The sequence below is a fragment of the Protopterus annectens genome, chromosome 11.part0 (genome assembly GCF_019279795.1).
Source record: "Protopterus annectens isolate FY-2018-M chromosome 11.part0, PAN1.0, whole genome shotgun sequence".
In the NCBI taxonomy this organism is placed as follows: domain Eukaryota; kingdom Metazoa; phylum Chordata; order Ceratodontiformes; family Protopteridae; genus Protopterus; species Protopterus annectens.
Genome location: NC_056745.1, coordinates 33,667,260 through 33,694,159, shown reverse-complemented (window position 1 = coordinate 33,694,159; position 26,900 = coordinate 33,667,260). Strand labels below are relative to the sequence as shown.

Below are 26,900 nucleotides of genomic sequence, written 5' to 3'. Positions count from 1 at the left end.
GCAGATCAGACTGAATGCATACTCCCCTCCAGGTCTTAATGATAGAATTTCTATAGCACCACTTTTGAAACTTAAACAGTTATTTATGTTATGATTTATTTACATTGTTATTGTTATTTTTTGCCTTACAACATTCTTTATATGTGTCACTATTGATTCAACATTTGGTTAGCTGACTTTCTGTGTATTTGCAAATAGGGGGAGTATTCACTACAACTTTATACTTCCTGTGATGTTTCTTAATTGAAAGGAAATGATGTGGGCAATATTTCATTAATTGACTATGTGTGTATTTAAGGAGTTATCAGCCAGCAATTCACTGTTCTGAAGAAGTCTGAGTATTGATGAAAGCGCTTTATGTGTACTTGTACTTCGTGTTGATCATTGGATTGAGCAAAGAATTTTTGCACTATTTGGGCTCCGTCTCATTGGATACCACCCTGCATCTGCTGTTTATTTTAGTTTTTTATTCTGCTTACTGAGTTTGTCATTTGGGTTGTGTTGGGGGGTGGAGGTTGCTTGCATTTCTGCTTTGGAGGTCTCTGTTGCTTGAGCAGATTATTATTGAGAGCCTCCGCAAATGTTTTTGTGTTTCTATGTGTGGATTTTGGTGGTGTAGATTTAGTAAGACTATGTGATGAGTGTGGTGTGGTGCAAGTGTTTACCTTCTCCTCTTGACTGTCAAGTTCAGTCTTGATTGGAGAGAGCTTTACCTCCAGTTTGGCTAGATAAGTGCATCCCTCACAGGTTGTAGTGTTGGTTGGTAGGAGGAGAGGGTTGTCTGTGTACATGAGGCAATTTCTACATTGCCTCAAGATGCCCAGATTCATCAGATAGACAGGAGAGAACACTGGGAGCTGCTTGGACATGCCTGAATAAAAATATTTTCCTCTAGATAAGCGAGGAAAGGTAGTACAAGAGCTGTTTTTCTCTAGGCAAGTGAGGAAAGTAAGTACCAAAACTGTTTTCCTCTAGGTAATGAGGAAGTTTGAGTGCTGTAGTAAGTAGTAGGTTATTTCGTGCTTACAAGTTCTGAACAAGTGCTAATCACGAATAAGCAAATTCAAGTGCTAAAACTAAGAATCTATATCTGGACTAAACTAGTTACAGGAAAGGGGGGAAATAAGTGCAAATGTGGGCTTTTAAATCAGAAAGATGAGAGAGATGGAAAAACTGCCCAAACGGCCAATAACTACAATTTCTGGGCCAGAACCACTCCAATTGTGGTAGATAGGTTACCTAGTGCTTACCACTCCCACTGATAAGCTAGAAGGCTTCCCTCCAACACAAAAAAGCTTGGGGAGGGGGGCTCAGAAGCTTACATACAGTCCTGGATACAGCAAATCTGAGTCTGGACTACACTACTTACAGGAAAGGTTTTTTTTTTTTTTTAATATATACAGAAAAGTAGCTAAAACAGCAGTCAAAACAATTCAAATGCAGTGCAAGCTAGCACATTTGAGTATGTAATTAAAAATGACTAAAAACAATGCAGAAGGAGTGTATTAGGTAGAATGAGGTAAAGAGATGGGATTGGGGGGAGTGTCCCAGATCAAATTTACAGTGGGAGTGGGCGACAAATGCTATAATTAGCATGCACACACAGTGAAAAATGACCGTAGGCTTCATTGAGTCCCCTGCATATGTTTTTCAGGGAAACCCATCAGATATTTAATACCAAAAATGTTGTGAAAAAAATACATAATTTAGATGCAAGACAAGCTATTGTTTACTGCCAGGCTGCAGCTAAAAACTGAAAGCAAACTTTAAAGTACAGCCCAGTAACTGTTCCCATCAGGAACTGGTCAGTTAGCATTTTTCTAAAAAAAAAAAAAAAAAAAAAACACATCAAATAAATTGAAACATTATTTCATTTTTCCTCTATAAAAATATACATTGCATTGTATAATTACTTTCTGAAAATATAGTTTTCTGTTTTTCTTTTGTAAAATAACTGTTTTACTTTACTAAAGTATTAGATTTATTTGATGTTAATACTTTGTGACAATTTATTTAATTTACTTCTTTGTTGATTTATATGAGGTGACATACTGTTGTGCAATGACTAGTTTTTGGTATTCATGTCTGATTGAGCCAGGCTGCTCAGCTATATGTTACTAGCAGTTCTTTTAGTGAAGAGTGGTGCATGAAGTTTCTGAAGACTGGCATGAATGATGGCACTTCTGCCATAATGCAGGGGGCTGTTAGACAGAAGGTTATTATTTGCCTCTCCTGGAAATTATTGCATGTGTGAATGCATGCATGCAGTAGTTTAGTTATATTACAGTTACTGTGGATAATCTGGCACTATAAGGCACTGAATTCAAGGAAAAGTATGAACAATGACCATGACTCTGCTCTGTAGTGGTCAGTAGTAGAACCTATTTAGGTCTGATTGGTGGGACCCATAGCCAAGGCAGCAGTGTTTATTATCCATGTGATTATAAGGCCAACCATGCATATCTGTTTAAATTATAGTGATATATATATATATATATATATATATATATATATATATATATATATATGTGTGTGTGTGTGTGTGTGTATTTATCAACATTTATTGGACAGTACACCAGTGAGAAGGACCTTAATCTTCCCATCACATATCGGTATCATTGGTCTGGACAGTGACACTATTCCCTGGTGGTAATCACAGGCTAAAGACACTGATGGCCATTGCAATGCCAAGGCTGATTTTGTCAATGCCATAACTTCATAAAAGAATCTCTTTAATCAGTGTTCTCAAGGCATTATAGCAGACCTTTAAAATAAGGGAAAGACCAGTGCAATGGTAAATCATATGTTCCACATACATTTTGCACATTATTTAACCAAGTGTGGTCTGACTAAATATTCTGTGAGCTGTGTAAGTACCAGCTCCACCTACCATTTTATTATAGTCCTTTATACCTACTTACATCACAACACAATAGAAACATTACACTTACAATGCTAAATGAAAGTCAGGAAATAAATACAGAGTAAATTAAGGAATTCAATAAAAATAGATAACCAAAGAACAAATTAACAGAAAAGGAAATAAAACACATAACAATTAAATGTAAATAAACTGATCAACAATATTAAAAGCTCTAAATTCCATTAATATTTCTATGTGACACTCCAAAAAAGCTCAGTAAACAAAATTAAAGGATAGATGCTAACAAAATCACAAATAGCTGGTTAAAAGTCCAAAGAAAGGTGCAATAAAAAGCAAAGAAAAAATAATCTTTTGAAAGGTGACATGCATGACAGCCATAAATTGGAAGACTAGTCATGCACCAAACCTTCCCAAATGGAAAAAATGGGATTTGTGCATATTTAATTTGAAATTATCTTCCAAACATCTACCTCAAAATGGTTTGAAAAGTCCACCATCCAGAAAGAAAACTGCATTTAGTTCCTACCTGGAAAGAATAACACAATCTCACACATGCTAAACAATGCAGACAGTGTCGTTTATTCTTTAATTATTTGTTAATTGATACAAAAAGACACAATACTTTCTGGTGACTGACTGCTGCTGACCATCTGTGATTGAAATGGATTGCTACCCAAAGCCATATACATGACTAAAACTAATAAAATAATTAATAATGACAACAAGGTAGTAACTCAAACTAAAGTTTATTCACCCTCAATCCATGCTTGGTAAATATGATGTTAAGTTGTCCATCTTGCCTTCATTCTTGCTGTTTGGGAATCGGAGCCAAGGCCATCTTCAATAGCTCGAGAGCTGTTTACTGGCCTGAGGCTACCCCTTATCCCATGATGCCTAGCGATAGCTACCCAGATCTCATTTGCCTCTTCAGCTGCAAGGTGTGTCGTTTTCTGGCTCAGGCTTGTATTTTCAAATTTTTCAAAATGTTTGTGTAGAAATATATCCTTATACTTCTTAAAACTATTAGATAATTACTTTTCTTAGTTTTATTTACTAGTGTTTGTTGTTGAGTACCTTTTTAGTAGAACTCGTTTAAGTTAGAGAGTTCTCCCCTCCCGCACTCCCTCCCCAAGAAAGCCATTTAACTTAGAGGCTCTCCTTTCCTTTGTTTTTTGCTATCTTTAAAAAAAAAAAAAAAAAAAAAGGCAGTTTGTTTTATATATTTTTACATAGTCTGTTGTACTTTGACTAAAGTAGAAATTATTTCTATCTGTGTTTCTCTTCTGGTGCTTGTTTTTTTGTGGTTGATATGTCTAAAGAGGCTAAAGTATCTGGATTTAAAAAGTGTAACTTGTGCTGTTAGAAAATGTCTCCGACAGACGGGCACACTATCTGCGTTTATTGCTTGGGCGCTGCTCACCTGCAGGACTCTTGTTCTATCTGTCATGCCTTCAGTCCAAGAGTCCTGCAGGAACGGAAGAACAAATTGATCCTTAGGGGTCTATTAAAACCTCAGGATTCACCGGCAAAGAGTTCACAGACAGTGAAATCCCCAAAATCCTCTACACCGTCAGCTCCACCTTCGGAGCCGACCCCGGTACATGATTTACCGAGTATGTCGGTTCCGGCTGGCACCGACAAGACAACCCCTCCGTCTGCTCCATCAGATGTTTTGGAGCCATCTCGGAGCCATAAAAGGCTGAGGTCCCCCTCGTTAGAGTCAGTTCATTCGGCTTCTGGCTCTCCATTATTGCAACGTGAACGTAGCCACCATTCTTCACACTCTTCTCGATCCTCTAGGCTGCCTGATCATGATGTGGAGAGAGTAGTGAGTAGGTTTCTAAAATCACAGGCACTAGCTAAAATGTTGTCTAGCCCTCCTCAACAGGAATCAGCTCCATCCACCTCCCTTTCTGTTCCTCCTCCAACTCCATTGAGCTCAGAGCCGAAGTTCGTTGGGGTTCGAGTAGTGGAACCGTCGGCTCCGATAACCATATCTCCTTTGGTTCTGACGTTGGCTCCAATTACCTCGATGGTACCTTCCATCAAGGGATCTGGATGCCGGAGCTCCCTCATCAGCTCTGAGGGGGCAAGTGGCATCGGAACCTTGTCTGTCCCTGTTCTCCCTATCAGAGCATCGGCGTAGGTGAGCTCGGCTCCAACATCGGCCTCAGAGCCATCTCCCTCGGTGCAGAGAAATATTCCTATTTCTTTGGAACCGGAACTTTCTCTGCCTCGAAGCAGGGATGCCTTTGAGGTCATACAGAGTGTGCTGTCCCCTGAGTCAGCTCCACTGCCAGCCCCACCAGCTCCGTCCCCTGTAGTGCCTGTGCCAACCTCTGTTCCTCCTCCAGACCCCAAGCGTAGGGAACTGATGCTCCAGGACACCCCATTGGGTGTTTCCTCTTCTTCTGAGGCCTCCTCTGATCACTCAGAGGAGCCCCCTCAGAAGAAGAAGTGCAAGAGGAAGCACACTGACTCTCCTGAGTCTGTCACTTCTGATACAGACTTAGATGAATTGGAAGAGTCCCCAAGATCCCTCTCTGAAGATGTTTCCTTCTCCAACATCCTGGAAATGCTTAGGCAGAGGGGGAACTGGAATCCTCTATCCCCTACTGAGGATGAGTCTGTATTCCTGGATGCTTTTGGCTCCCGACCTTCCACCTCCTGGGTTTCTCTGCCTTTTGACCCACTTATGTCCATAGTGGCTCGAAAGGCTTGGTCAGCTCCGGACACAGTGGAACCAACTCTGAGGAGACCTGGTAAATTTATTACAGCTCCCCAGGATAAGCAATTCCTTTCTAAAGGTGTGCCCATTGATGCCATGGTGGTAGCAGTAGCCACCAAAAAAGAGTTAGCGGAGACCTCTTCATCTATTCATCCCCCTAACAAGGAGTGTAGGACAATGGACAGCTATGGAAAATGAATGTTTGCTTCAGTGACCTTCTCCATGAGGTCACTGAACTATTTATGTCATTTTACTCGACTTCAAAGGGATCTCCTTAAAAAGCTTGGAGATACCCTTCAAGATCCTACAGCTGAGGGAGCACAAGCCAAAGTAGCTTCCCAGCTAGTGATGCTTATTTCTATAGTTAACTCCTCCATGAGGCTCATTTCCTATGCAGCCGATGGAGCAAGTAGAGCCGCGGGCATGGGTGTAGCCCTTAGGAGGCATGCGTGGATGCGGCTGTGTCACTTTGCAGAACCCTTTCGGGCATCCTTCACCGATACCCCCTTTGATGGCTCCTTTCTCTTTGGGCCATCGGTGAAAGACATGTTGACTAGGTGTGAGCAAAAAGGCAAGACTCTCTCTGCCATGGGAGTCCATTTTTCCACTCCCTCTAGACCTTACCCCAAGGGTCAGAAGAGTGGGAAGATGTGGTTCTGTAAATTTCTGGGAGCCTTGCCTGACACACGTAGTGATTTTTCCTCCAGAGGCAGAGGGGGGAACAATAATAACAGACATTGCCCTTGTTTCAGAGGGGGTCCGCAGAACCAGGGCAATAGAGAATCTTTCTCTGATAAGCCCTTCCAGCATCCCTGAAGGGTTGCCCGGCTGCTCACCTCTGGAGGCAATCGGGGGAAGACTTTCACTGTACTCAAAAGCCTGGCAAAATTTAACAAAAGACAGATGGGTATGGTCCATTATATCCGGAGGTTACAAAATTCCCTTCCATCAACCCCTCTTACAGTCAAAGAAAATCCTTCCAGATGTTCCACCCAATCTGAAGGAGCAAGCAGCAATAGATGTTTCAAAACTGCTAGAAAAAAGAGCCATCCAGGAAGTCTCCGCAGACCAGCACAGATCCGGAACTTACTCAAGGTTCTTTTAGGTACCAAAAAAGACAGGGGTCTGGAGACTGATTCTGGATCTCAGCAGACTAAACAAGTCTGTACAAAGAACAAAGTTTTGGATGGTCATGCTACAGTCCATTCTACCCTTCCTGGGTCAGGACAATTGGATGTGCTCGATAGATCTTCAGAATGCGTACTACCATATCAAGATGGACAGATGCTTCAGGAGATTTCTTCACTTTCGGGTGGGGGCCAGTCATTACCAGTTCAGAGCTCTGCCCTTTGGTCTCACCACAGCCCCCAGGGTGTTCACCAAATGTATGGCAGTGGTCATGGCTCACCTGAGACGTCAAGGATTCCAGGTGTTTCCATATCTAGACGACTGGCACTTCACTACTACCACCAGGCATCATCTCCTACAAGCGCAGGATTATGCAATCACATCCTTCACACAGCTAGGTATTACAATAAATTTCAAAAAATCTGCCTTGTTGCACTGTCAGTCTATCACTTACATAAGAGTAGACTTAAACACAAGGGATATGTTCGCAAGGTTACCACTAGAAAGAGTGTCCACAATTCATCAACAAGTGCAAATTCTAATGCAGAGCAAAAGGATCCAAGTCAGGTATGTCCTTCAAACTCTGGGTTCCATGGCAGCTGCCATTCTTCTAATCCCACTAGCGCACTTCCACATGAGAATTCTTCAGTGGCTTCTTTTCACGCAGTGGTCTTTCCAAGAGCTACCCAAGTCTCACATGATCCTGATCACGGAGGCATGCAAAAGACACCTTTCTTGGTGGATGGTCTCCCCATTAGTTACTCAGGGCAGACCTTTCATACAACCCCCTCCAGTAGCCACAGTGATGACAGATGCATCCCTGATAGGGTTGGGGGGGGCATTATCTGGGCAGGATGGTCCAAGGCACTTGGTAACCTCACGAGTACCATCTGCACATAAATGTCCTAGAAATGAGAGCTGTGCTCCTAGCGTTGCAAGCTCTTCAAGACTCTCTTCCTTTCGGGACCATTGCAATTCAAACAGACAACATGTCAGTGGTGTGGTACATCAACAAGCAGGGTGGAAACAGATTCTACCCCCTGTGTCGAGAAGAACTCAGACATTGGCAGTGGGCGATTTCCTCCCAACGTTTTCTGATTGTGGCACACATCTCTGGGAGATCCAACATCATAGTGGACAGGCTCAGCAGAGCTATCCTCATGCCTCACAAGTTTCTCTGAATCAGGAAGTTGCGGATCTTATTTTCCGCAAATGGGGACAGCCTTGCTGTGATCTTTTTGCCACCTCTTTCAACAGAAAATGCAGCAACTACTTCTCCTTCTTCTGCTTCAGGGTCACATTCCCGGAGACGATCTAGTCCACGATTGGCCCCAGGGACTTATTTATGCTTTTCCTCCATTTCCCCTGATACCAAAACTCATACAGAAAGTAAAATCATTGGGTTGCAAAATGATCCTCATTGCCCCCTACTGGCCTCGACAGATATGGTTCCCGTTCCTGCACCATTACCTTCTCGATCAGTCCTGGACTCTGGACCCAATTCCAGATCTCCTGATTCATCAATCAGGTGGATTGCATAATCCCTCCAAACTCTCCAGCTCACAGCTTGGTTGCTCCACTTCCAACCTTAGCCAGGCTTCCCAGCATTTCCCCAGCAGTCCGTGAGATTATCGTCTCCTCTCATAAGTCTACAACGAGAAAAACTTATGCTAGCAAATGGAAACCTTTTTCTTGTTGGGCAGAGTCTAGGAATGTGGATCCCTTCTCAGCCCCAGTCCACGAAATTCTGGAATTCCTGGCACAACTGTTTCCCTCTGGGGCCGCTTCCGCTACGATTAGGGTACAAGTAGCGGCCATTTCTAATTTTCATATTGGTTTGTCAAATTCTAACATTATGTCTCATAAGCTCTGTAAAGCTTTTTTGAGAGGAACATCTCTTCTTAGACCTCCAGTGAGAGATCCCCCTCCCCCTTGGGACCTTAACTTAGTCCTAACGTCTTTAATTCTGCCCGTTTTGAACCAGCAGCTTCCTGCTCTATCAAGTTTCTATCTCAGAAGACACTCTTTCTGGTAGCTATCACTTCAGCTAGGCATGTCTCAGAACTTCAGGCACTATGTGTTCATCCTCCCTACCTGGTATTTCACAAGGACAGAGTTGCTCTGAGGACTAATCCTTCTTTTCTCCCTAAAGTCTGCTCAGAAAATAATTTAAACCAATCTATAGATCTCCCTGTGTTCTTCCCAAGTCATAGCAACAAGGCAGAGTACAAACTTCACCAATTGGACATTCATAGACAATTGCGTTTTTACCTGCACAGAACTAAAGAAATAAGAAAGTCAGACCAATTATTCCTTTCTTATGCCGTAAACAAACAAGGTCTCCCAGTTTCCAAGGTGACCTTATCCAGATGGTTGTCTCACACTATTACTTTTATTTATCAGTTAAGGAAAAAAAAGTTATTAATTAAACCGAAAGGTCATTCTACTAGGGCGTTAGCCACCTCCGTAGCCTGTCAGTCTAGGTTGCCCATGGATTCCATCTGTGCAGCTGCCACATGGGCAAACCTTCATACCTTTATTTCTCATTACAAGGTGGATATGGTCTCCAGGAGCAGAGCTGACTTTGGTTCCACTGTTCTGAAAATTCTGATCCAATGAGCTGCTGTTCTGAAAATTCTGTTCCAATGAGCTGCCCAGGATTGTAGGTGCCAGGGACACTGTCCCAAACAGCAAGAATGAAGGCAAAATAGACAACTTAACATTAAGAAGTTATGTACCCACCATAACGTTCCATGTTAGTTGTCTTCATCTAGCCTTCTTTCTTGCATCCCTCCCTCCATCCCCCATCCTAGTTGATTGAGAGGAGTCCCTTTTTTCATTGGCTGAGTATTCTTTTATTGTTGTTTTTCTGGCCAGGTCTTTCTAACCTATTCTAGATATTAGAATGCATGGAACAACCGTTTTTTTGGTAACTGGTTTCTCTCTTATTATGCCTGGATTAGCTATTTCAAACGAGATCTGGGTAGCTACCGCTAGGCATCATGGGATAAGGGGTAGCCTTGAGCCAGTAAACAGCTCTCAAGCTATTGAAGATGGCCAAGTCAAAGCCGATTCCCAAACAGCAAGAAAGTAGGCAAGATGAAGACAACTAATATGGAACGTTATGGTAGGTACATAACTTCTTATTCTAGTTTAACCAGATTCATCATTGATAAATATTTGCAGTTTCCTTTGTAAAAGGTGTATTAAATTTCATTTTTGTTAGTCCAACTCCAATATTTAACTTATGTACATTAATAGTCATGTCACCATCAGAAAGAAATGAAAAAAATTCCATTTCACAGTAGATAGGATTGACCCCTTCAGCTGTTCCTTTCAATAAAATGCAAATAAGTATCCTATGGTATTCTACAAATATAATACAAATATAGTATATTTTTATAAAACATATAATATTTTGTTGTGTTGTATAAAGTAGAAACAAGCTGTTGTCATATTTCCTTCCATTCTGAGAAACTGGATTTCTTCTGTCTGAGTAAATGAGCACAGGCCAGTAATACTATTTCAGTAACCAAATTAATTTAATAACAAAATTAAGTTAATAAAAATACCCAAGTAATCATCAGTGGAACATATTTATCACAAGATAACTTCAAAGCAACTGTATGTGGAAAAATACTACAGTATGTGTAAAAATAGATACACATAGACACGCAGACATCAAGGCATACACACACACACACACACACACACACACACACACACACACACACACACACATATATATGCAGATACTGAAGATAACAGAGAACTTACTTCATAATCCTTGCTGGATGAGTTTCCCATTGTAAAATACGGAGTTCAGACGGGAAGTAGAGTAAATACAGACGTGATGAATAAGGAGCAGGAAACACAAGGGACCCTGAAAATTTAATACAATGTTGTATGTTAATTAAGTCACAAAACACATTAAAAAGATGCAAAAGGAGAAATAATCACACTGGAAGCAAGAAGGTTTAACGTTAGAGGTTTTGTTTACTATAATACGTAAACTTCCTCAGACAAATTCACAAGGTAAATTGGTGTTTAAATAGACATACAAATAGTGACATCATTTCCTACACCAAACATAAGTCCCAATAAAATTCCATACCAAAATGAAGGAAAAAAAACCTCCAACAAAAACATAAACATAAAAACCAAGTGTGAGTTCATATTACTGCCTACACACACAAATATACAAGAAAAACTCTAAAAGAGATAAATGTATACACTCTCACAAAAAAGAAAGATTAAACATAAAAACAATATAAAAACAAAACAAAACACATTAACTTGTAGCCAGAGTCCATGAGATACAGCTTGATATGGATATGTACATATGCTTTTTGCGTGCACATGTGTGTGTGTGTGTGTGTGTGTGTGTGTGTGTGTGTGTGTGTGTGTGTGTGTGTTTGCATCTTTTATAGTAATATTTGGTGTTGTCACTGGCACTATTGTGAGCACTTTTTTACTGTGAAAGCAAAATGTAATTTCTGGTATATATAAACACATTTATTGAAATTTAATTTATTTTAATGTTATCTCTGTAAACTTTTAGGAAGTCTGTCGTTTTAAATTGCATATATGGTCAGCTGACAGTTACAAAAGCTCTTTAATACAGTAATTCTCTGGTTGGATTCACACTTAGCTTTATTTATTTTATTTATTTATTTTTATCTGTATGTCATGCATTAGTCATGATAGCTTTATCAAAGGAAATCATGCTGCCCCAGTTTGCAATAATTATCAGACCTGATTATCCATAGCCTCTTCAAATTGGCTTTCATGTCAGAGAAGTTTATATGAAAGAGAAGAAAGCGCAGGACAGTGTCCCATGGGACACTCATGATGTTTTTCTATCAAGAGCTAATGTCTCCTACCTAATTAGTACAAGTTCTGTGAGACAGCCAGTTACCTACCCAACACGTTACATATGGATTAATGCTGAGTAAGGGGAGTTTGTCAGCAGTCTCAGCATGAGTGGTACAATAAAAGCCCTTGTCAAGGCCCAGGCAGGCATTATGGAGTCTATATCCCTTATACATGCCTTTGGTAACCCATTCATAAAACTCAACCAGGTTGAGCACAAATAACAAGCCTTTTATGAAGCCAAACTCGTGAGTAACCAGGGATGTGTAGTTATCATTACTGTTGTGTTGTCATTCAACTAATGCATTCCATTGCCTTGCAAATAACTGCAGCACAATTAATAGGCCTGTAATTCCCATGGTCAGTAGAGAGGACACTTTTAATCCAGGGTACCACAACAGCCAGTCTTCATACCTCAGTGATATAACTAGTGGAGAGAGACTGGGGTTCAACCTACAGTGCAAACATTCAGTACTTGCTGGAGGTGTTAAACATCACTGAAAGAAAAGTCCAAATGTGAGTTCTATGTTTTGTTAGGTGAAGTCTGTGCCAGGGTGCTGAAAGTCACCTGTGGTATGACTCCGTATTTGTCGATTCATCACATCTCACCTCCCATGCTAACTGCAGCGTGCCAATGTAATACTTTAATATAAAATGTAGAAAATGTTGATTCTTCTTCAGGGAAAAAATATTACCTTCTCAGAAGGAAAGGCGTAAACAGTAATCCAGCATCACTTTCCAATGAAACAGAGCATTTGCCTTCCAGAGAGTGGTCTAGCAGAAATGCAAGTTCATGCCTAAATCAACTGATACAGGGCATTCATTTGCATTACGGAATCACTGTAAAAGGCTGACTGAACACACAAAGACTCTTTACTTGAAATAATGCCAGCTATTCCTACTTGGTAACCATAAGAGTTTTTGTAGAGATAAACAGCATATTAGAAATGATCACTCACCCATGGAATGTAACTCATAGTAGGAAATTCTCATCAGTATCTGACCCCCAAAAAAAAATAGCTGAAGAAATTGCTCAGTACTTTGCAACACAGTTGACCAATAGCCTTCAACCCCCAACCCCACATAGAAGATTACTATGACTTTTGCTGAGAACACCTTTGGATTCTCCGCTGAGGTTTAGCTTACTGATATATCTCCGGACAGCATTAGCAAATGACTACTTGAGAATCTAAGCCATTCCAGTGGTAGCTCAGATGTCATGCCTCCTAAATTTGTGAGACAATGCAACATTTGTACTGCCATACCTTTGTGTCACACTACTGCCTCTTCTCTTCTATGAAGTTGTGCCACATCTGTGGAAATAGTGACCATCATTACTGCTCCTGGACTTTGCTCATGGACATCTGGCAAGCAAATACCTTATAGGCATATTGCTCAGCTAGTATTTCTAGTGAAATTTTAGCATCTCCAGTAAAAGTCTGAGGAAAAGCAGCAGTCTTATAGTTAAAGATATACAAAGAAGCCCAAGGACCACACTCTGGCCATCAATATTCCTTCTCGATGGGCCACAGTACTTGCATATTTCTTACTTCCCATAGAAGTGTCTTTCCCTAAACCTTGTAGGATACAGCACTTAACTGATGGCATGAAAATCTTTGACTCAGCTTAACATGCTCTTTTGGTAAAAGAGTTATCAAGCTCTGAACTGAGTATTGTCACTCTGAAATGCTTTGCTGACTGCTTGTATTATAAATGCTTTTCAGTCTTTACAGAAGCTGCACCACCATTTTGTTTGGCACCCATGACATATTTCTATATGCTGATGATGAGACTATTTTGTCATCTGATGCTATTTGACTTCTGATAGCTGACATACTAAACATCAACGTAAGTGAGTTTTGCATATCCCTTGACAAACTGGGCCAAAATATAAACTTAGAAAACACAAAAGCAATACTTTTTGGGATCACAAGAGACTCGGTAAGCAACAAGACTCAGTGGAAGATACCTGTTCCTAATGGCAAACTACCTGAAAATGTGCAAACCTACAAGTATCGAGATATGTGCCAAGATCTATTCTTCAGTTATAACAGTCAGATTACAAACTGGAATTACATCATGGTCCCCCAGTCATCTGTGTCACCTTCTTTCAGTATACAAACTTTCAGAATTTACAAAATATGATCTGCAGATTATTAATTGGAATGCAGTGCAGGCAACACAACTGCCACAAATTCAGTGAGGTAGGGAGGCTAACACTTCCATCCAGAAAAAGCCTTCTGCTTTGCACACTGCTTTACAAAGTAAAACAAATACTTACCAGTGATATATGGTCAAACAGATGTACTCTGTTACCTCAAAATGTTTGAGGTTTAAACACTTCAGCACCAATAACATTACCTTGAGTACGTAATAGTTCTACATGAATGTACCCTTGATTGGGATTATATGAAAATGTACAAACTCTAAAATGTTTTTTAAAGGGATTGCCATGTAGGAAGGAGCTAAAGCCATCACATACTCTTCTTCCACATACATTCTCACTTCAAGGTCACTCCAACTCAGAAAAAGAGCAACTATTATTAAAGCACGTCAAATTATCACTCCTTGTCTGCTATCAAGAGAGAAGAATAACTTTTCTTTGTGACTATTCTTGTATTAAGTATTAAGCAAATGGTTGCTGAAGAAACCACAACTCAAGCAAATAAAGTTCATGCAACTAAAGACTGAGCAAATAAAGCTCACATAGGTCATGGTGGTTCTGGTCATAGGTGAATATTACAATAACTGCTCTGAATGGTTAGAATAAAACCCTGCACCTTGTATCTATGAGATAAAGATCTTGACCAACCCTCCCCCCGGCCACCTTACTCTCTTTTACATCAATGAAATGCTTTCTGATAATGTTACAATCAAGCAACTCTCAAGCTGGATCTGTGGAAGTGCCACATACTGTAACTCCCTAAACCAATCTGACAAAGCCTTCTGAACATGTGACCTATGGCCTAACATTCTAGAACTCCCTCCATCCCTCTGTAGGGACCTAATTCTAATTCATACTATTGCATCCTTCTCTTTTCAGCTCAGACTCTTTCAACAGAATGAGGGAAGTTACACCTGCCTAGCATAGTCTCCCAAAGAGTGTAACCTGACCAGTTGTGATGATGAAAGTTCAGTCATGACAAATGTTCACTGTATTCTTAATAAAGCTAAATTGGTTTTATTTGGTATTATGTATGCAGATTTTATTTATCAAGCCTGACTTATATTGTACTGTGTATTTCTATATGTGTGACTGTTTTCTTTTTCATTTTTCTGCAACAAGGCCATGACAAAAAGGGCCCCAGTGATGTCCTTCTATATCACTGTTGCAGTATTCCTAAAAGTAAGGGGATGTCCTATCCCAGGAAACCCGTCACTTGGCCAGTGTAGATTAGATTAAATGATATTGTTTGCACCATATGTCACATTTATACTCCCCATACAGAATGTAGGGAATAAAAGGGGCATATGAACCCAACAACCCAGCACTTCTTTTGCCGTCAGTTCGAGCACCATTGCTGCCAGGTGGTTTGGAGTTTTGGTTGTTGTACTGCATTTTGCAACACCAGATAAGTGCCCTTTTGGGATTAATTTTGTTTTTTTCTTCTTCTTGATCTTGTATTTTATCACTACCTAGCAGTTCATGTCATCCAAGAGGGGAAAATATCAGTGTGGGAGGTAGATTCCCCATAAGGATTGCCACAAGCAGTGCCTTTCTTGTTTCGGTGTATCCCATGACCATATCTCTTATAGTATCTGTAAGGTGTTTGTGCCTAAGACACGCAGAAGCCATTTGTCTTGTCTGGCCATTTATCTGGGAAAGCAATGGCTTAGACAGATGGCCTAGGGCACCATGGTGAAATCCTTTAACCCCAATATACTCCTGCTAGGTAAGAAGAAAACCAAGAAGTCTCAAACAGATTCTTTAGCTGTCCAGCCTCCACCAGATGCCCCTGTAGAAGCAGGTGACAGCTCTCTAGGTCACTTGGTGTTTATATTGGCCTCATTTGACACAACCTCACTGGAGGCCGGCATGGACCCATCTTTTCACATGTCTCCTGAGGCTTTGCAGGTGTCTGCTCTGGACATTGAGGGGGAAACGCAGTTGATTATCTCAGAGGGTCATAGAGGCATTCTATAGATATTGGTCAGGGAGAACGTCCCGTGTTCCCTTCTCAAATCTTGTCATGGGTTAGAACCTCAGGTATTTGTTAGGGCCAATGTTCTAAGAAAAGACAAAAACCGAAGCATATTTCAGTTACTCCTATGAATCCTCAAAGGTAATGGCACGAGTTTATTCAGGGCTTGTTCTCTGCATTTATGGCCCTAAATTCTCCTCAAGGGGTTTCAGTCCCTTGTCCTTCTTGTCCTTCTTGGACCTCAACCCATTCTAAATGGTTTAGGGAACCAAATTCTTTGGATGAGGATTTCCTGTCTGGTGAGGGGTCTTTGAACTATTCTCCACATATGCCTTCACCTTTGGCTTACAGTTTTGATGAAGAGAAGTCTGTTAACCCCAAGTCTCCTTTTTAGGAATTGTCCTTTGTGGGCACAATTGCTAAATTGATGGACTTTTTTAAGTGATATTCTTCTCAAGTGTTGGATATTCAGAGAAGATATTGTGAGTTGCTTCAGATGGATGCTCCTAAAACTTTGGCAGTTCCTCCTGTGTTGGCTGCCTTGTTGAATACTTTTATTGCTGATTCCCAGTCTCCTGATTTACACCTGCTGTGCCTAAGAAACCTAATAGGTTCTATAAGTTTCCTCATGATTGTCTATTTTTATTTAAATGTCCTTCTGCTGATCTTGCTGTGGTGTCAGTCTCTTCTGACAAGCCTTCTAAATTCTTGCACTCTTCTAAACTTTTGCCTTTGGATAAGAATAGCAGGGCAATGGACAGGATTGCCAAGAAAGTTTGCACTGCTTCTACTTTGGCCTTTAGGGCTTATAATTATTAGACCCACATGACCAAGTATACTCTTGCCTTGATGGCTCAGGCTAGTCATGTTCTCTCTGCCCTCCCTGATTCTGATGGCAAATCCTCTGGCTTAACTTTTTTGCATTCAGCTTCTCAAGTGGCTCGTCACTCTAGTAAATGTAGCCATGATTCTGCTGACACATCTTCTATGGATGCAGCTTTTGGGTCCATCATGTTGCATTATTCTTGGCTTCATCTCCAGTCTCTTCCTGAGGACATTAAGGCCAAATTGTTGGATGCTCCTTTGAATAATACTCATCTTTTTGGGACTGCTGCTGCTGCCTTATTTAAGTCTCTTTAAGAGAAAAGAAAAAGCCTTGCAAGACCTTAAACATAGTTTTGTCTCTCCTAGCCCTAAGTTCCAGAGGAATTATCTTTCTAGATCTGCTTTTGTTGGTAGGCAACCCCACCAGGCCTCTAAGGGCAGATAGAGTGTGAGGCACCCCCCCCCCACTAAGGTTTTACAGATTTCTGTGTCCCAGAAACCTCCTTTAATGGATAAGCCTGCTTCTGTTTGGCAATCCCCCCCCGCCTTTAGACCAGGTTCCTTTGTCCCTTTGACTCTCCCTTTGTCTTCCACACTGGTGTCTAGTCACTTCAGACTCTCAGGTTCTTTCTATCATCTGAAAGGATTACTTCATGGTATGGAAGTATCTCTCTCTCCTTTTTCAGGGATTTCTCAACCTCCTCTAGAGCAACTTTCTCACTTCCTGGAGGTTCTAGGGTCCCTGTTGAACCAAGAAACCATTCAACCTGTCCCCCCTTCTCAAGCAGGATGGGTTTTTTATTCCAGGATGCTCCTGATTCCTTGAAAGGAGGGCATTTGGAGACCTATTTTGGATCTCTCCCAGCTCAACACCTTCTCAAGATCCCTTCTTTTTGGATGCTTACTTTTCAAACTCTGTTGCCTCTTTTATTACCCCAGCCTTTCCTGGTGTCCTCGGATCTGAAAAATCCTTGCCTTCATATCCCTATTTACCACCTATTCAGGAAGCTTTTACATTTCTCTGTGTCTTCCTCTCATGTTCAGTTCACTGCTTTGCTCTTTGGCCTCTCTGTTGTCCCTAGGGTTTTCACAAAATGCCTAGCTCATGTGATTGCCTTATGCAGGCTCCAAGGCATTCAGATTTCCCTTATCTAGATGAACTGTTGCTTCTCCCAGTTAGTTGTTGCAGGATCTGCAATTCACCATCTCTCTTCTTGACAGTCTTGGGTTTACTATCAATTTTGCAAAAGTGTGTCCTGTCTCCTTCTCAGGATCACGTGTATTTGGGCTGCAGGATTCAGAAGGTGCCAGTGGTGGCCTGTTTTCTGCCTTATCGGTGCTGACAGCCTTAATCAGTCTCTTCTTTCCCTGATTGCCATACCAGTGAAGGAGTCTCTTTGGACCCTGGGATTCTATTCCCAAGCTTCCTCTTGCAGACTGCACATGTGGAAACTTCAATGGTACCTCAAGTCAGTTTGGCTGCTGTGTCACCCTCAGACTTTCAGGGTATGTCTCCTTCCCAGTCTCAAAAAGGAATTCAAGTGACGCATTCGACAGTTCACTCTCAATCCAGGCCAGTGCTTTCAGCCTCCAGTCCCTTCTCCGGAGCTCCTTACTGATGCCTTGGACATGGGGTGGGGGGCATCTCTTGGTCACCTGAAAGTTCAATGTCTTTGGCCTACTTATCATAAGCAGACCATATTAACATCAAAGAGATGAGGGCTCTGATTCTGGCCCTTTGGCCTTTTCACCCCATGTTCTCTCCAGACACCGTGAAGGTGTACACAGACAGCACTGTTGTGGCAGATGCTCTGAGCAGGTCCAAAACACGGGCACATGAATGGATACTTTACAGAGGCATGTCTCTGGACATTGTCATCGGTGGGGTATTCCTCAGGTAGATATTTTTGCCTCCCCTCTGAACAGCCAGCTTCCTCTCTTCTGTTCCGGAGTGCCATGCCATCTGGCCTGGAAGATGGACGCCCTTACCTTTCCATGGAAGGAGGTTTCTTTATGCTTTCCCTCCTCTTTGTCTGGTTTCAACAGTCCTGCAGAAAATTCAGCTGGACTCTCCAAAATCTTGCTATTGACTCCCTTTTGGATGAAACAACACTGGTCCCCCCTCTTAATGCATCTGGCCTGGGACAGTCATCGCAAGTTACCTCATTGGTTGGATCTCCTCACGCAGGACAAGGGGTCTCTGATCCATCCCCACTTGTGTACTCTGACATTGTGGGTGATAGGGATTTTATCCCTTCAGGCACCTCTTTTTTGAGGAACTGCTCAGGGTTTTATAGGAGGCAAGGAAACCCTCTACCAGAAAATCTTCTATGTCTAAATAAAAATGATTTTCCATCTGGTGCCACGCTCATAACCAGGACCCTTTTTCAGTGAGGGTCCCGCTGGTCCTCTCTTATTTGTGAGTTCCTCCAGTCTGGCTTGGCCTATTCTTCTATGAAGGCCCATTTGTCATTTGTCAGCCATTTCTACTTGTCTGCCCTTGACTCCTCCTTTGGATTCTAGTTTTGAGGTCAAACAATTTCTTTTAAGGTGTCCTGCATATTAGGCCTCCAAGAAAGCCTATTCCTCCACCTCCTCCTTGGGACCTTAATTTGTTTTGGAGAAGTTGACTCAGGCTCCTTTTGAGCCTGCAGATTCTGCTTCTTTGCACACCAAAAACATTATATACATCGCATGCTGTAATACATGCATTCATTTCTATGTTGGAAAAACTAATATACCCCCCAAGGATAGAATTTTATACCACCTGCTTGCTGATACATTGTTATTGTTTTTCTGCATTTATTCTGTTATTGCACTTGAATTCTCAGTTTGTTACTTTTAAAATCTGTAATTGTTGCAAATTGTTTGTGTAGGCTGTGATAGCCGATGTATAGCATTTATAAGTGTCTACTGTATCTGTTTCTGCTTGTTTCTGAAAAAAAAAAAAAAATATCTCTTGTTTTCCTGCCTTACTGAGCTAGAGTAGTCCAGTTTCAGAGCTTGCTGATCCCTGGACTTTGTTTGCAGTTCCTGTTACTGATTCTTTGCCAAATTAGGAAGTTCCCATGCTTACCAGTGGGAGTGGGAAGCATTGAGCTGCCTGTTGGTCCAGTTTTGTGAGGTTTCAGCTAGCAACTTGTAGTCTATTGGTCGTTTTGGGCCAGTTCCTAGCCCTGATATAAAACGCGCTAAGCCGCGTTGCGCGATGCTTTTGCATTTATTTGCGAGTTGCCATTGTTGCACACTAGGGCAACGCCGCAGGTTTAAACTATTAAAGTCCACTCTTCAAATTTTCCCTTAAAACTACCTTCCTCGAACTATACTACTGATCTAATCAGCGTATCATATAACTAAAAGATCATCTCTACCTGACTCCGAGTAGACTATTCTTTATCTGTTAAACCTAGCACTTGCTCCTACAGTACTTATTACCTTGATGCAGCACTCTTGTTATAGATAGTACCCCAAAAAGGCAAACCCCATTTCTCGTTCACCCACATCCCCCGGAATCTCTTTTAAAGTTTTTGTCTATTGGGATCAGTTGCTAGTGTCCTCTCCTGCTCAGCTGGTGAACCTGGGAATATTGAGGCAATGTTACAATTGCCTCATGTACACAGACAACCCTCTCCTCCTCCCCCAAAACACAAATACATGCGAGAGATGCAACTATACGGCCAAACTGGAGGCTGAGCTCTCTCAACATAGGACTGGCAAGACCAGACAGGAGGAGAAGGTTACCACACACACTATAGACCCAGTCTCACATAGTACCATCACAACCTCAAATCATACACATAAACACACAAAGACATACTCGGAGGCTCTGATCAAAAATCTACCAAAACAGCAGAGGCCACCAAAGCAGACACCCAAACAACTACCACTTCAGAACACAACACCTGCAACACATAGACCTCACAGTCAGAGTGTCAAACAGTCACAGCCCTTAAGGCCAAACACAATGCCAGACACACTAGTCATTGGTGACTCCATAGTCAGACACACTGACGTCCCACTCACCAGACTGAGTAAGGAGAGGGTTACAGTAAGCTGCCTGTCGGACGCTAGAATCCGCCACATAATGCAAGCACTCAGGTCTCTCAACAGTAGGTACAAATACGACTCAGTCATTGTCCACGCTGGTGTAAACGACCTGAGACTACCTCCTTGGACTACATGAAAAGAGACATTGAGGAGCTCTCTGATTATGTAGCCCAGGCAGGTATGACCCTGACCTTGAGCAGTATCCTACCTTCACCAAGAACGATGCCACAATACAGAGATAAGATGATCAGCTTTAACAATTGGCTTAAACTCTGGTGTCATTCAAATGGGATCCAATGTCTGTCTGCCTGGGATGACATGCTGGACAAGCCACGCTGCTTTGCAAGGGACGGCTTGCACCTGTCACCCTGGGATTCGGATATTGGCAAAGGCTCTTGCCACCCCTATAGTGCCTTTTAGGCAAGGCTCAAATTCTAAACCTACCACCCTAGAACACAAAAAAGGAAAAACTAAGGTAATGCTGCTCAATGCCAGAAGTCTCAACCTCAAGATGCACGGAGGCCCTTCTCAGTATGGAGAACATCGATGTCTGTGCTGTGACAGAAACCTGGTTCAAGGCTCCTGAGAGCACCCCAGCACTATCAGGTTTTACCTCATATCATCCCAAAATCCGGACAATACCAAGAAAGGAGGGTATCCATATTCATCAAGGACACCCCACACCTCAAGATTGGTGGCACGATGCATTGGAGACCATCCAGGTGCAATTAACCATAGGCAAGACTGCTCTGCAAATTGTAGCATGTTACAGGCCACCCTCATAAACTCAGGAACCTCACATGGCTTTCCTGAAAACACTGGAGGGGATAAATGTATCTCCAAACACCATCATACTAGGTGACTTCAATTACCCTAATATAGACTGGGAATACTACTCAAGCCCAAACACCCTAGCCCAAAAGTTCCTGGAATTCATAAACTCAAATGCCATGGAACAACTAGTCATCATCCCCACAAGAGGAGAAAACATACTTGATCTCATCATCACGAACATGGGAGCACAATGTTCAACAGTATACCCCTCACTGGTGAGATCAGATCACAAACTAATCTCGCTGGAGGTCCTCATCCCCACCTGAAATAAAAAGACCACAGTAAAGAACTTCTCGAAGCCGACTTCACACTTCTAAAGACTAGTGTGGTCTCCTTTAAGGCCCCGAGCCGGTGAAAACAGTACTCAAGCCGCTGAATCACTTACAAATGCCTTCTACCAGCACCTACAGGACTGCATGGATAAGGCAATCCCAAGCAAAACAAAGACTCTTTGTACCAAAGGCAAGCGTCCAGTCTGGTGGACCCCAGCCATAAACAAACTCTACAACAAAAGGAGGAAGCTACTACAAGATAGAGCAAAATCCTTAAAAGGTAAGACACCTTTGATCACTACAAGTAAAAAACTAAGAGCTCTCATAAAATCATCCAAAGCAAACTTTGAGAGAAAAATAGCTAAAGACTCAAAAGACAATCATAAGGCCTTCTTTAGCTATGTTAGAAACCTGGGAGGAAACTCCCAGATATGCTCAGAACTAGTTCAAAATGATGTGAAGATTACTGAGCCTACAGACATTGCCAACATACTGGTGACAGGTTCAGTGCAAACTCCCCCCCCCTCCCCCCCAAAAGGAGAGATATCTATACCAAACGATTGCAGCCCCCCAAACATCTCTAACGCCCAAGTGAGAACTGCTCTCTCCAAAGCAAAAAACACAGCATCCATGGGACCTGATGGTGTCCCCGGCTGTGTGCTCCACGAAATCAATGAGGAACTGAACCCACAGCTAGGACAGCTGTTTAATCATAGTCTCACCTCTGGATACGTACCCAGGGAGTGGCACACTGCGACGGTGGTCCCACTTCACAAAGGCGGTGCCTCCACCGACCCTGGAAATTACCGGCCCATTAGCTTGACAAGCCTTATCTGCAAAGCCATGGAGAGGATCATAATGGATCTCATAAATAAAGACATAGGGAATTTGCAGACTTTGGATCCAACCCAGTTTGGCTTTGTCAAAGCAGATCATGCCTTTTTAAACTTGGTTGACTTTTTCGAAACAGTCACCAAAGCCATTGATGAGGGAAAGGCAGCCCATACAGCCTACCTCGATCTGGCGAAAGCCTTCGATACAATACCCCACTCGGGTATCATTGAAAAACTCATCAGCTTAAATGTTAACCCATACATCACAAGATGGGTTGCAAACTGGCTGAGTGACAGAACCCACAGGGTCAGAGTTGCTGGCGCCATGTCAGATTCAAAGCCTGTCACAAGTGGTGTCCCACAGGGCTCAGTCCTGGGCCCACTCTTGTTTGGCATCTACTTTTCAGTACAAGCAAACACAGGAGGGTTATGGCTGACAAAGTTTGCAGATGACTGCAAACTGGGCTACCGTAAAACACATCTGACACAGATATCCTTCAGAAGGGTCTCACAGAAACGGATAACTGGTGCCAGAGCCATGGCCTAAAGTTAAATGCCAAAAAATGCATAGTGATACCCTTCGGGAAAAACAAGGTTACCCCTAGCTACCATATAGGTGGCAATCCACTGAGCACAGAAGAAGTTATCAGGGACCTGGGGACCCAGGTTGACAGTAGCCTGTCATTCGACACCCATGTAGCTAAAGTAGTTAGGAAGACCTTCTACATTACCCACCTTATCATGAAGGGATTCACATCTAGATCAAGGGAGGTCATAGTTTCCCTATACTCATCACTCATCAGACCAATGATTGAGTACAATGCCCCATTCGGAATGTATCTGACCCGACACTTGCAGCAGCTGGAGAGGCCACAAAAGTTCCTCACCAAAAGGATAAAGGGTCTCAAAAATCTGTCCTATGCTGCCCGACTGAAAGAACTTCAGCTCTATTCAGTCGCTTACTGCTTGCTCAGAGGTGATCTGTGCCTGACATATAAGGCCATGTCAAACCCAGATTTGATGAATATGCTTCACCTCAAAAAATCTAGATCCGTCAGAGCCACAAGAGCGGGAGACTTAAACCTCGACACGGCTATTAATAGGACGTGCTGGAGGGATAGATTCATCACCCAAAGACTCCCTATGCTGTGGAACAAAATTCCGGTATATGTGAGGCAGAGCACCTCGCTGGCCTTGTTCAAGAGAAATCTTGACCAATGGATGGGAGATCGCAGATATACCCCAGGGATTACCTCAGTGTCACTGCTCGACAGAGGCACAGCAAAATAATGGGTATAGTTCCCCATACTAAAGGGGTGGCGTAAGCCACAAAACTATGGGCTAGGCTTGTAAATGCCCTCGGGCAGATAGGTTCATAGGTTCATACTAGGCTAAGTGATATAAGGCTCCAAAATAAAACCAATACCTTAAGCCAGCATATATCTGCTCATCCTGGTCATACATTTCATCTTTAGGTACTGGAAATTATAAAAGAGAGTCCAAGAGGTGGAGATATAGTTAACAGAACAGAGATAAATGAACTAAGATGGATTGCAGACTTATAGGCTGATAAAACACCAGGATGGAATGGAATGGATCCTTTAAAACCCCAATTAAAGGGGTGGAAACTAAGAAGATGAAATCCCAACCTCATTGGTTCTTTAAGATATCAGAGCACTTCTCAATTATTTAAGTGCAGCTCTCTCTTATATTCTACATATTTTAGAAGATCTGAGGAAGGCATCAAGCCAAAAGCATTTATCTTAGCGCTCTTATATATGTTTTTTACCACGTTTTATTTGTGATTTCTTACGAGTTTTATATTTGCTATTAAAGTTTACAGCTGATTTTAGTTGTATACTATCCTCTCCATGGTTGTAGCATTTGATTTTACATTTGTTCCATTCCAGTAATCCAGAAGGAAAATGATAATACTTACACTGTACAACGTCCTGGTCAGACTGCGCCTTCAGTATTGCATGCAGTTTTTAGAAATTATATAAGAAAGGGGACAGTAGGCTGCTTTAAGTCAAAACATAGATTCAAACTGCTCAATACCAACTCTTTTATTTCATTCAACCTGGTACCTCAGCCATTCACCTTCACAAGGTATACCAGATTGAATGGTGAAATAAAAGAGGTGGTGTTGAGCAGTTTGAATCTATTTTTTGTCTTCAGTAAGTTTCAGCAGTTCGTATTGTGTTCATTATGTTGGCTGCTATAAGTCCCATGGAATTACTGGCTTCCTTGGTGGGAAAGAATGAAAGTCCTTGGTGAGGACCAGGTAGACCGCATTTATCAGTACTTCCATATCAAGTTTACCAGTAATCCAATCATAACCTAGGATCAGGAATGACTGGAAGCTCCTTGTGGTCAAGGAAATGTGATGTTTATTGCCCTGGAGATTGCTGTCCTCTAAGAAAGCTATGTCTTCCATTCTATTTTTGCGTCACTGGCATTAATCTTGCATGCCTTTAGCTCTACATAGTTCTCCTGATCCCCATCTTTTGCAAGAATACCAGAACTGATGTTGTCTAGCTCACAGGTAATTATGTAATAGTCAGTAATCTGTTGAAGGTCTCTGCCAGTGAGCCTGTTAGAACACTGGTCCATTTCCTGAGGATTTCTGAATGTAGCCCATTGGGTATATGTGTTTCATCCTTCCTAAGTGCAGCCAGCTCCTCCCCCAATTTCCTCTCTGTATTCTGGTATCTGATGCTCCCTCTACAATGCCTTACCCCCCCCCCCCCTTTGCAGCATAGCACCTACCCCTTGCTTTACTAGGTTGAGAAATGCATTTTCTGTCCCATCTTTTATTTTATTTTACATTTGTTAACCGGGGGTGTCTGACTTGAGCCGAAAAGGCCCTTTTTCAGCAGAGGCCCAGGGAGAAAAGCTCCACATAGAAAAATTGCGGATATATTTAGATATGATCAGTATACACACAAATTACAACAAACATGACTTTACAGTGGTATGCAGCACATCAACAGTTACAGTGGAGAGAACAAACAAAAAATATTTAAAAATAAAGGTACTTAATAGATTTGTGGTGTACAGCTGAAATTTGGAACATAGGTAGAATACATACATAGTACACAGGTACAGTACATACATTGTAGATTAGCCAGTGTTTGTGAGAAGAGTTTTCAATCTTAATCATGTACTCTAGGTTTAGTATGTGTACCTTATCTGCTTTCACTAGCCTGGGGAGCAATCATGGCACTGCCAACTTTGCTTGAGGTGTTGCCTGATGAGGTCTTTAAAGGAGGCTTTGGATGATGTGTTTTGAATGCTAGTGGGGACAGAGTTCCAATTTTTAGCCACTGAACTACTATATAGTGTATCTCCAAAGTTATTGTAGCCGTTGGTGACTTCTAGTAGTAGTTTGCTTGATGATCTAAGAGGCATTTTGGCTGAGTGATGTTGTACTAGGTTTTTGAGAGCAGGACACTTATTGGGGAGGTAATAGATAGAATGACAGAGGCAGAGCTGATTGCAGGTTAGGAGGATGGACAGTTCAAGCCAGTGGAGCTGTCTCAAAGCAGTACAGTGATGATTTCTATATGAGCAATTTGCAGCAAAGTGGGTAATTCTGTTATAGCAGCCTTCCATTTTGCTTAGTTCAGTTTTGTTGAGATTAGTCAGAATGGGAGATGCATAGAGTAGGGTGGATAGAAGTTGGGAGCGAGCAATGGCTGATCTTGTGTTGTTGGTAAGAAATGGTTTGATACGGTAGAGTGATCCCAGTTTGGCATGTACTTTTTTAATAGTTAAGTTGAGATGACTATCAAATTTTAGGTGGGAGTCTATGGTTATTCCCAATAGCTAAGCCTGTGCCACTGGAGCGATTGGAGTAGCATTTGTGGAGTGGATAGTGAATTGACTGTTAGTGTTTTTGTTAGAACTGGTTAATATCATAAGCTGAGTTTTCTTTGGACTGAGGATAAGTTGGGCTTTGGTAAGGTAGTTTTCAACATCAGAGAATGCTAGATGAGTTGTTTGCAGGAGGGTGGGAATGTTTTGTGCAGCACAGATTAAGGTAGTGTCATCTGCATACTGAATGATAGATGCATGCTGTGTGGAGGTATGGAGGTCATTTGTGAAGATTGTGAATAGTAGTGGTCCTAAGATAGAACCCTGTGGGACTCCTATAGTTATGGGCAGCTGAGGAGAGAGAGAATTTTCCCATTTCACAGCTTGATACCTGTCAGTTAAGTAGCTTTGGAACCAGGTAAGAGTGGAATTTGATAGGTGATACTGGTTTAGTTTGTCTAGCAGGATTTGGTGCGAGACTGTGTCAAATGCTTTGGACATATCCAAAAAAAGAGTTGA

At 41.9% G+C, this 26,900-nt stretch overlaps 1 protein-coding gene across 2 annotated transcripts in view; it reads right to left on the bottom strand.

Moving 5' to 3' along the window:
- LOC122815146 (T-cell-specific guanine nucleotide triphosphate-binding protein 2-like) overlaps nucleotides 1–26,900 on the bottom strand; it is a 426,290-nt gene that overhangs the window by 356,887 nt on the left and 42,503 nt on the right. For both annotated transcript variants that reach the window (XM_044087401.1, XM_044087400.1), the window contains exon 2: nucleotides 10,518–10,623. In XM_044087401.1, the coding sequence (XP_043943336.1) occupies nucleotides 10,518–10,547 (30 nt within the window). In that variant the 5' untranslated portion in view covers nucleotides 10,548–10,623. The remainder of the gene's footprint in view (nucleotides 1–10,517; nucleotides 10,624–26,900) is intronic.